General features: G+C 37.1%; 1 protein-coding gene across 6 annotated transcripts in view; it reads right to left on the minus strand.

Annotated features, from left to right (window-relative positions):
* The window catches only part of LOC107718733 (glutamate receptor ionotropic, kainate 1-like), a 69,444-nt gene that overhangs the window by 25,306 nt on the left and 33,322 nt on the right, over positions 1 to 10,816 (minus strand). For 4 of the 6 annotated variants that reach the window (XM_016525941.1, XM_016525945.1, XM_016525942.1 and 1 more), the window contains exons 6-9: positions 10,323 to 10,496; positions 9,098 to 9,241; positions 1,012 to 1,119; positions 734 to 778 (exon numbers count right to left, since the gene is read on the minus strand). In XM_016525941.1, coding sequence (XP_016381427.1) covers positions 734 to 778; positions 1,012 to 1,119; positions 9,098 to 9,241; positions 10,323 to 10,496 — 471 coding nt within the window. The remainder of the gene's footprint in view (positions 1 to 733; positions 779 to 1,011; positions 1,120 to 9,097; positions 9,242 to 10,322; positions 10,497 to 10,816) is intronic. The other 2 variants (XM_016525943.1, XM_016525944.1) reach the window with 1 other exon arrangement.

A 10,816-nucleotide genomic window follows, 5' to 3' on the forward strand; every position in this document is an offset into this window, starting at 1 on the left:
TAATAATCCTTAGGGGATCAATAGGGCCCTGCGCCTTTCTGGCTTGGGCCCTAATAATCCTTAGGAAAACAAGAGGCCCCTGCGCCTTAGTGGCTTGGGCCCTAATAAGAAACTGAGCAATTCCAATAGGGTCCTCACACCATCGGTGCTCGGGCCCTAAATATGATATGATCCCTTTAAAACAGGATGTCAGCAGTAAATGAATTAAAACAAGCTTGCTTTTCTATTTTAAATAAACCCTTTGTTAACACAAGGCTAATCTAGTCTATGTTTATGTATGACACTTGTCATAGAGCTCATACGAGTCTGAAATGAGCGACTTAATTCAAATGTATTTTAAAAGTAGATTAGAGCTGCTCTCTAAAATATCTGCCCGTGGATTAATGCACGTTTTTCTGCACGCCTGAGCTGGCTTTTATAGAGATGTGTTACTTACTGATGCGCGAAGCATTGCAGAAAAAATCATCCATTCTACAGTGCTGGATATCGAGTATGGTGATTTAACTGTCATAACTATAACTAGCACTAATTATGCATCTCAGCAAGACATTCTGGCAAAAATGACTGGCAGCGATCTCTTTCCATAAGGAAGTGAAGGGATTTCTGCAGGGAGAGGGAAGCCGATGAAAGGGCACCGGGTTTACTGAAGTGAATTTCACACAGGGGAGGAAATCCAAGCTCTCCACAGGTCTTAATCACAAACTTAGGGAATGAAACCAAGACTGGAACAAACCTTTGTCCATAATTTAGTAGGCCGTGATGCAGCATCAGCCGCTCGCTTTTAGGAAGAATTGAAGAGTTGTGTTGTCAGCATGGGAGCAACAAGGTCAATACAAATGATCTGGCAAATTAATCTTTTGAAAAAAACATATTCAAGAGTCCACTTACAGGGGATTCATTTAATCATTTAATACATGAAATACACAAACACACTCAATTCCAGTCATTTCTGCTGCTGCGGAAATCCTATTATTGAATGTCTCTCATCAGCGTCCAGCTAAGCTGACTCACCTTCACTGTGCCATCCTCCTTGAGGCTGATGAGGTCTAAGTTGAACTCTTTCCGCAGACCATCAGTCTTGTTAAGGACTATCCGTCCTGTCAAACCATCCCATTGGGCCTGAGGCACAAAAACAGTATACAATAAGAATGATGCACAACATCGAGTTTACTGCTGTGTCTTTTAATCATAGCGGTAATGGAATATTATGCAGCCTCGGGGCATGTGCGTCTGTTTACACACGTTTGTTTTTGTGATTTGTGGGGACTCTCCATAGGCGTAATGGTTTTTATACTGTACAAACTGTGCTATTGCCCTACACCAACCCTACCCCTTACAGGAAAGCGTTTTGAAAAATGGGGACATGGGGTAATGTCCTCATAAGTCACCTTCTCCCTGTAATACCTATGTCATACCCATGTCATTATACAAATTATACACACACACACACACACACACAAATAAATGAATGAATAAAAAACACCAAGAGTTCCAACCTAACATTTTGCTGGTCAGTTAAATTTTAGTTAAATTGACTATTGCGAAGATAATTAGTGTCTGAACATGAACACCTGGATCATGTGCTTCAGGATTGCCTAAATTATAAATAAAACTGTACATGGCTGTATTACATCTCAAGTTATACCATGTTTTTCTTGTACTCAAAACACAGTGGGGAAAAAGCAGCACTTGCTCTAATATAAAGGAAAACAGCAATATTTACTGTAAAGGCAACATCAGTAATACAGTCGCAAAATCCAGTCAAGTAAAAATGTCTTTCATTTGTAATTCTTAATTTTATGGTCACAATTTTATTTATAGCACATCAAATCATACATTTGGAAGCATTTGGAAGCATACAGTTCAGATTCAGCAGGAAAGCAGCTCTAAAAGACAACAGTGTCATTATTCAGCTCAAGTCAATTCAGCAAACAGAAAAACAGTAATATTGTGAAATATTATTACAGTTTAAAAGAATGTTTTTTATTTTTCTATTTCAAATGATCAATGTTCATTTGAAACAGAACTCTTTTTTAACATTATAAATGTATTTACTGTCACTTTTCCTCAATTTAATGTGTCCTTGCTGAATAAAAGTAATAATTTCTCTACATTAAGTTTGGGGTCAGTAAGATTTTTCTTTTAGTGTACGGCAGTGTACATCATACCAAACCAATGTCTCTCAGCCAATGTTTGTGTTGTTTTTGTGCCCAAATTTGGTAACAGCATTACAAAACATCTGCGTTGTTCCTGTGTGAATAAATATAACAGATGCTTCTAGTTCAACAGAAATGAGGGTCCAAACCAGTTTCTATTTGCAATATTAAAGTGCAATATTAAAGTGTGGATGAGGGGTAGATTTTAAACTACTGTTGTCACATATATTAGAGGTCCAACTTTATTAAAACACATATTTTTAACTTGCTTACGGTGAGTTTACACATAGTCTGACATTAAATTTAAAGCCGTTCTTAACAATCTTAACATGTGTCTAGCTTTTGAGGATGTTTTATATTGACTTTAGCATGCATTTTATACATAAAATCTAATGTCACAGATTTTTCATTTACTGTTACACTTAATCACATGCAACTACTACAATTATGGGCATTATATAAGATCAGACTGTGTAGCTTACTTGTAGTTTAATGCCATACTTCTAAATTAAGCTAAACGTACATTTTTAAATATATATTTTAAAATATATATTTAAATTAAATATATACATTTAAATTTAATTAATAAATTAAATTCACACAAATAATGACGCTAATACATCAAAGCTGTTGGCTTCATTTTATGAATAATTGAACAAGTGCCCTTCCCTACACTATGTGGTCATGCCTGACTGTATATTGTTCCCAAAAGCAAAAACATCATGCTAGTACAGTCATTTCATTTCCCCTAGCTTTGTTGTACCAAAAATGAGAGCAAGCAATCTCAGAATTCAATCAGCTGAGGCAACTAAGGAAGAGTAATAGCCCTGTTCAAGCCCTCTCTAGCTTTGATAAGTGGGTGGGATATCAGAAAAACAGCCCTTCTGTTCTCAAGGTTGCAGCGTTTCTCAGAGCACATCTCAAAATAAGAGGCAACGGCTGGCCTTCAACACGTCACCAGCTCATGCTCAGGTGGATACAGCTTTACTATCCCGCAGGATACCTGGAGACTTGATGATGACCTCGATGTAATTGTAAACCATTTCCACCATTTCACTGTAATGGAGCCACTGGAGACAAGTGGTGCACTGCATACTAATGTGTTCACATATGCCAGGAATTTATTATTATTATTTAAATAGACAACAGGAATTCATTTGTTACTAATTTATTAATTTAGCTAACACTTGTCCAAAATGCTCCTGGAGCAACTCAAGTGCCTCACTCAAGGCCAAAACATTGACAGTGCATGGGGCAATTCCTGTGGGACTTTCTGGGTTACCAACACACATCTTTAACCACTAGGCTGCACTTCCTAGATAAAACATACGTAAAGATCAAGCCTGCTTCGTAGGGTACTGCAACAGTAAAAAAAAAAAAAAAAAACTCTTGCTTTTGTATTTGTAGGAAATAAATATGACCAAATAAATTGTGCATAATTTGTGTTTATGGAACAGCTGTGGTGGTGGTTACAGCACATATCTCGGACTACACTTTCATATGGCATCCTTCCATTCCATATCCGTTTAATTTTCGAAAGGTGTGTAGGATATCAGACCGAATCAGACAATCTAAGATTTGGTCAAACATGGCTGAAGCATGAGGAGCCCAAAATTCCACAAGAGGCCCAAGACACAGGATGTCATAAATCAGACCCTAGCACTAGCCAGTCTGAAGCAAGCCTATTAAAGTGTGGATGAGGGGTAGATTTTAAACTACTGTTGTCACATATATTAGAGGTCCAACTTTATTAAAACACATATTTTTAACTTGCTTACGGTGAGTTTACACATAGTCTGACAGTTCTTAACAATCTTAACATGTGTCTAGCTTTTGAGGATGTTTTATATTGACTTTAGCATGCATTTTATACATAAAATCTAATGTCACAGATTTTTCATTTACTGTTACACTTAATCACATGCAACTACTACAATTATGGGCATTATATAAGATCAGACTGTGTAGCTTACTTGTAGTTTAATGCCATACTTCTAAATTAAGCTAAACGTACATTTTTAAATATATATTTTAAAATATATATTTAAATTAAATATATACATTTAAATTTAATTAATAAATTAAATTCACACAAATAATGACGCTAATACATCAAAGCTGTTGGCTTCATTTTATGAATAATTGAACAAGTGCCCTTCCCTACACTATGTGGTCATGCCTGACTGTATATTGTTCCCAAAAGCAAAAACATCATGCTAGTACAGTCATTTCATTTCCCCTAGCTTTGTTGTACCAAAAATGAGAGCAAGCAATCTCAGAATTCAATCAGCTGAGGCAACTAAGGAAGAGTAATAGCCCTGTTCAAGCCCTCTCTAGCTTTGATAAGTGGGTGGGATATCAGAAAAACAGCCCTTCTGTTCTCAAGGTTGCAGCGTTTCTCAGAGCACATCTCAAAATAAGAGGCAACGGCTGGCCTTCAACACGTCACCAGCTCATGCTCAGGTGGATACAGCTTTACTATCCCGCAGGATACCTGGAGACTTGATGATGACCTCGATGTAATTGTAAACCATTTCCACCATTTCACTGTAATGGAGCCACTGGAGACAAGTGGTGCACTGCATACTAATGTGTTCACATATGCCAGGAATTTATTATTATTTTTTAAATAGACAACAGGAATTCATTTGTTACTAATTTATTAATTTAGCTAACACTTGTCCAAAATGCTCCTGGAGCAACTCAAGTGCCTCACTCAAGGCCAAAACATTGACAGTGCATGGGGCAATTCCTGTGGGACTTTCTGGGTTACCAACACACATCTTTAACCACTAGGCTGCACTTCCTAGATAAAACATACGTAAAGATCAAGCCTGCTTCGTAGGGTACTGCAACAGTAAAAAAAAAAAAAAAAAAATGAATAAAATCTAAAATGAAATTAAATTAAATTCTTGAATAAAGTAAAGATTACAAATGCAATCTTGCGTGTTAATCTTATTAACATATAAACTTGCTTTAACCAGTGTAACTTCAAAGTTACAGTTAAACTGTGATTGTTGCAACATTTCACTTCTTTCTAAAAGCAAAAATGCTCTTGCGTGTATAATATGATAATGACAACACGTATTTCCCTTGTTGGTTTTGAGAAGCAGAGGGTGGTGACCCTAATATGTGTATCACAAACATTTTTGGGGCCAAAAATAACATAATGATACTTATTTTCACTTCAACCCTACAATTTGGCCGCAAGCAGGGATAAATACTGTGAAAACCTCCTCTACATGTGTGACTAGACCTGTGGGTCTTATATGCAGTGCCATTTCATCAGAATTGTATGCAGTGTAATATAATCAACGCTCCTTAAATGGGGTGTAAAAACATTCTTTTTTTCTGCTACAGTACAGGAGCTACATAATTTGAAATTATATGGCACGTAATACATTCTGTAAGTTTCTTCCTCATAAAAGGCAGACCCCATAAGTAAAACCACACTGATCAGCATCTCCTGCCCAACGGGTCAACATAAACAAACACTACATTTAAAGCTGTTCTGCCTTCTGTCACAGTTGATTAGTCGCACCGAAATTCACATTACAGTACTAAAGGGAGTGAAAAGGACTTAAATGGACAGGACAAGCAAAAAAAAGAATAAATGAAATAAAGAGGGATTTTATTTGTCCTGGCAATCTATTTAAAATACTCCAACATTGCTGCTGCTGCTGCTAAAGTGGAGAATTTCAATGGCTACAGCACATACGCAGTTCACAGAAGGATGTGTTTTTGTACCCTACATCCATACACATTGTAATTTCGCACATTAAGAACTTTCTAGCATAGTGTCTGTAGAGAAGCCTCTTACAACACAGTGTTTTATGGCTTTAATGGGGTTGTAATACAGAGTTTATGGGTCGTTAAAATGTAGCATCTGGACTCATTAGCGTTTGTCTTGGTGTTGACATGTATAGAAAACTAACTCCACACTTGCTCAACTCAAAACAAGCCTAATTAGACACTTATACATGAAACGCGTCATTTTTAAGATGCTCAATACTTTCTCCATTCACAGTTTAACATTTAAAGCCATTTAAAGGTTCATTTCCCTTTAACGTGTAAACACTGTAGCTCTGTGGCATTTTCAAAACATAGCTCTGTGTATTTGTGTAGCCCAAAAACAGCAACATTGGCTCAACCAACAGCTTGAGTTTGGGACAGAGCTACCCTTTTTTTGATCAATGGAAGATGGCCAAAATGTTCCAGGAAACCTGTTTGAAAACAGCTATTATGTTTACAATTTCATTTGTTGACACATTAATAGAGTGCAACCTTTGGGTTCTGAAAGTAAAAATCCCATTCATTGTCTTTTAGTCTCCCCACACTCTCAAACTACTTAAATATTTGTATACATGTGTATTTTGCAATAAACATATAATATATTGTTTCTATGAATAATCAACATCTTTAAAAAAAATACCTTTTTAATTCTTCCTCATTTTAATGATTACGTCATTCACAATGATTCATGTTATTGTAGTTCTTTCTCTCATTAAAGTTGCACTTTTGCATTTTTGTCCAATTTTCAAACATTTGCTTCAAATTCAAAAGCTTTTAATGGTGTGATTCACCTTGTAGCTGGTTGGTTGGTTGGTTGGTTGGTTATCTTAAACTAAAACTTTTAAAATCTCTACAGGAAAAATGAATGTGAAAAATACTTCTGGAATACTTTCAGAAAAAGTGGGACACACTTTAACAAATGGCATCAGTTTGGAGGCGGGGCTTTCTGTTTTTCTGACCAATGGTGGATAGCGAAGATGTTCCAGAAGCCTTTTTAAAAACAGCTGTTTGCAATTATGTTTACAATTAAATTTTTTGATGCTAATGGTGCAGAAATAACACACTTCAGCTTTAAAGTTGTTGTATTAGCCACATTGTTAGCTTGTGCCACAGAATAAGACCGCCTCCCCTTCATTGAAACCACAAAGACATGTCAGCAAACCAGACATCAGCTAATCCAAATGTGCGAAATGACTGACAGTGTGCCGGGTGCAAAATTTTTTGACAGGCCTTTCTGTTGTTCACAGTCTAGGGCTGTCAAAGAGACAAGTGTGATTCCTCATGAAACCTTTTTCAGTGATATCTGTCAGGTAGTAGTGTAGGTAATAAAAAAAAATATCTAAGAGCAGCTTTAAGTCCTGTGGCGCTCTGTGATTAAGGTGCAAACTGCGTACCGAGGACTGAGGGTTCCTAGTTCAAACACATATGGCAGAGTCAATCAGGGAAATAAATTCACCCTCTGTACCGCTGAGCCATGCTGGCCCGCCCCTTCTCTAATGCACTGTGGCACTATTCATTTTTATACAAAAATCTGCCATAAAGCCTTTTCCATTTCTATAGCCAGTAACACTCCGACTGCTGAGACACTATGCAAGTGGAACTGAAAGCATATCAAAAAATTTTACTGAAAAGCCTATTCAGAACAAACTTTCATTCCCCTTGACAGACATTTTGTGTTATCACAGGCACTTTTTTGAGTTCTCACAGTGGAGGGACACACACCCCACACTCAGACATGAAGGAGGACTGTTATGACCTCTCAGGTCAAAGGAGGTAAGAGTATCCAGCAGGGATCTAGGACTTAAAAAGATCAAAACACAGAGGTACCAGTATCCATTTTCAGGCACCTCTGCCCTGAAAAAACATTTTTCATCTACAAATACATTTTTATGTAACCTACGGGTCAAAAATCAGAAAAAAAGTTGTGTAAAGTCTAAAAGAGTTCAAAAAGACTGATAAAATCTGATAAATATTCCACAATGTGTCAAGCATCATTCACACACACACACACACACACACAGTGTGATTCACATCATAACAGGAGATCTATTAAAATACCTCATTTTCGACATGAGTGACTACGAGTCTACGACTGTTGCAGATACAATGTGGACGTCTCAATCGATGTGACGAAAGGTTTAATTTTATGTAATGCAGAGACTACCAACAGGATTAAAGACACTGGCGCTCAAGTGATTCGTCTCCTGCAAAACACTATTTTCACTGCTCTGTATGGTTTGTTTTTAATCATATGAAGGGATAATATCAAGTAATCAAGTAATATGATGTCAAAGATTTTCAGCATTCTGAGTCAGTTTGATTCATGCATCGATAAGCGTACATCTTGTTAATGATATGATGAATCACACACTGCTGCAATTGATATTCTTACACTACAGTTCAAAAGTTTGGGGTTGGTGAAATTTTTTATGTTTTTGAAAAAAGTCTTATGCTTACCAAGGCTGCATTATTTGATCAAAAATACACTAAAAACAGCAATATTGTGAAAGATTATTATAATTTAATATAACTGTTTTCTTTTTGAATATGTTTAAAAATTTTATTTTTTCCTGTGATGGTAAAGCTGAATTTTCAGTATCATTACTCCAGTCTTTAGTGTCACATGATCCTTCAATCATTCTATTATGCTGATTTGCTGCTCAAGAAACATCTTCCCGACCCCAAACTTTTCAACAGCATTATACACATTCATCTGCAGAATATACTTTTTAGCAGTAAGAAAACATTTTCATTGTCAAAATAAAACTGTAAGCATTTAATGAAAAAAAAAAAGTGCAAATCATAGTGTAAACTGCTTTTAGTGAATTGTTTCAAGGGTCACACTTTATTTTAGGGACCAAATCTCACTATTAACTATGACATTTCTCATCAATAAACTCCTAATTTTAATTATGAAATAATTTTCATTTTTGGGTGGAGTATCCCTTAATGAAATAAATTTAGCTGTTTATTTTTAATTTATTTAAAAAAAATGTATTAATTAAATACATTTTCACTGAAAACACTAAACTTGTCAAGTTGAAGATATTTTACAAGTAAAATTTCTAAAAATTTTCACTTACAAACAAAATCAAGTTTACAATTCATCAGTCTAATGTGTTTTGCTACATAAAGTACAATATTCTCACCTCTTTAAACAAGTTCATGAAGCGCGGGCCGTACCTCCAGGGCTTGTGTCTGTGGCACTGCAGGGAGCTCACTGTCATCTGTGTGGCCCGCTGAGACGCAACAGCAACCATGAACACTGCATCATACATGAGTGCAGCCTCGGTCTGTGGAAAGAGAGAAGAATTTACACATAAACATGCTCTAAATATAATCAAACTTCATTATGCATTAATATACTGGTAGAAGGTGTTTTTGTTTACCATTTGCACAATATTGGATGTTACGTATTGGATGATCACAGAAAGAGATCCCCTCCCCTGCCCCCTGCCACACACACCTTATGTTTCTCTGAGTGTTATTCAGTGCTAAAATGTGACCTGGATGGTAAAAATAGATTTGAATAAATCTCCTGATGCTTCCTGCTTTAAGCCCTTCATGCATGTCTAATGAGGCTGAGTGTGCTAGCAGTATCTACACTGCCTTCTGGAGGACGGGTAGATTAGTCAACATCGGTGAGACTTAATCCCAGTTATTCTAACTGTGAAGGAAGAGCTTAAAGGGAAAAGTTAGGGTCTGGTTTTAGTTCTGGTCTATATGTAAAAGATGATTTTGAGCAGTGCGATTGGCTCATTTTACTGTGCGTTCACACAGTCAGTGTTTGTAATCGACAACTGTAACAGATGTGACTCCAAATTGTCCTGTTCATGCAATATCTTACAGGAGGGGATCAAATACTGTCTGTAAGGCACTTTTCTATTTTTGTGATAACTGAACTGACTCTCAGAATTTGACTGCAAGTCCTGAAAATTTAAGGGTGTCGGTTTAAAAAAGCGAACTAGATGCGCCCTACAAAAGCTTGCGTTCTGCAAGTTAACGACACCTCGTGGTGCCATCTCAAAGAGGCACAAAATCACTCTCATGGACCTTTTCCTGGACTGTTCTCAGCTGGTGGAACGACTTGCCTATCTCAATTCGAGCAGCAGAGTCTTTAGCCATTTTCAAAAAAACGTCTAAAGACACATCTATTTGTCGTCAGCACCTGACCAATTAATAGTAGCCTATACTATACTAACCTATTCTATTCTATTTTGAGACTTGTCACATCACTTGTATACTGTTGCTCTCTTGTTGGTCGGATTGCTTCTATTGTTCTTCTCATTTGTAAGTCACTTTGGATAAAAGACTCTGCTAAATGATTGAATGTAAATGTAAAATGTAAATGTATGACAGCAGACCGATCCTCACAGTCATAATGCCGCTCATCAGTCCACTCTCATGTTTGGGTGGTGCCAGCTGGCGCTCCATGGACCATTTCTGGATCACGGAAGTCACATATGGATCATCTAGATTCAGGAGGCGGAAGGCTGTCATGTTGACTCCACTATAGCGGTACGGCTCAAGATCCAAAGCAAACATATCCTGCAAGACAACGAGAGTTTGTCCAGATTTAGCCTTAAGAGCTGTGCAAACTTTGCACAAGATATAGACTCTTCATCAGGGTGCGAACTACGGGGGAGCTTGGCTCCCCTTAATAAGACATGGGCTCCCCTGAAAACGTGTCTACGTGTTGGCCAGGGGTGGCACCGGCCCCCCCTGAAATTTGGCTGGCCACCCCAGGTGCCCCCCCTACCAGATGTATTGCGATAGACCTATCAATTCGTGTCAATAAAGTATAATAGGGTAAATCCTGTATAGTGATTTATCCTATATAGTGCTTGCATAAAGCAAGTAGTGCATAC

This window comes from Sinocyclocheilus rhinocerous, unplaced genomic scaffold, assembly GCF_001515625.1.
Source record: "Sinocyclocheilus rhinocerous isolate Xijiao unplaced genomic scaffold, SAMN03320098_v1.1 scaffold1655, whole genome shotgun sequence".
NCBI lineage: Eukaryota > Metazoa > Chordata > Actinopteri > Cypriniformes > Cyprinidae > Sinocyclocheilus > Sinocyclocheilus rhinocerous.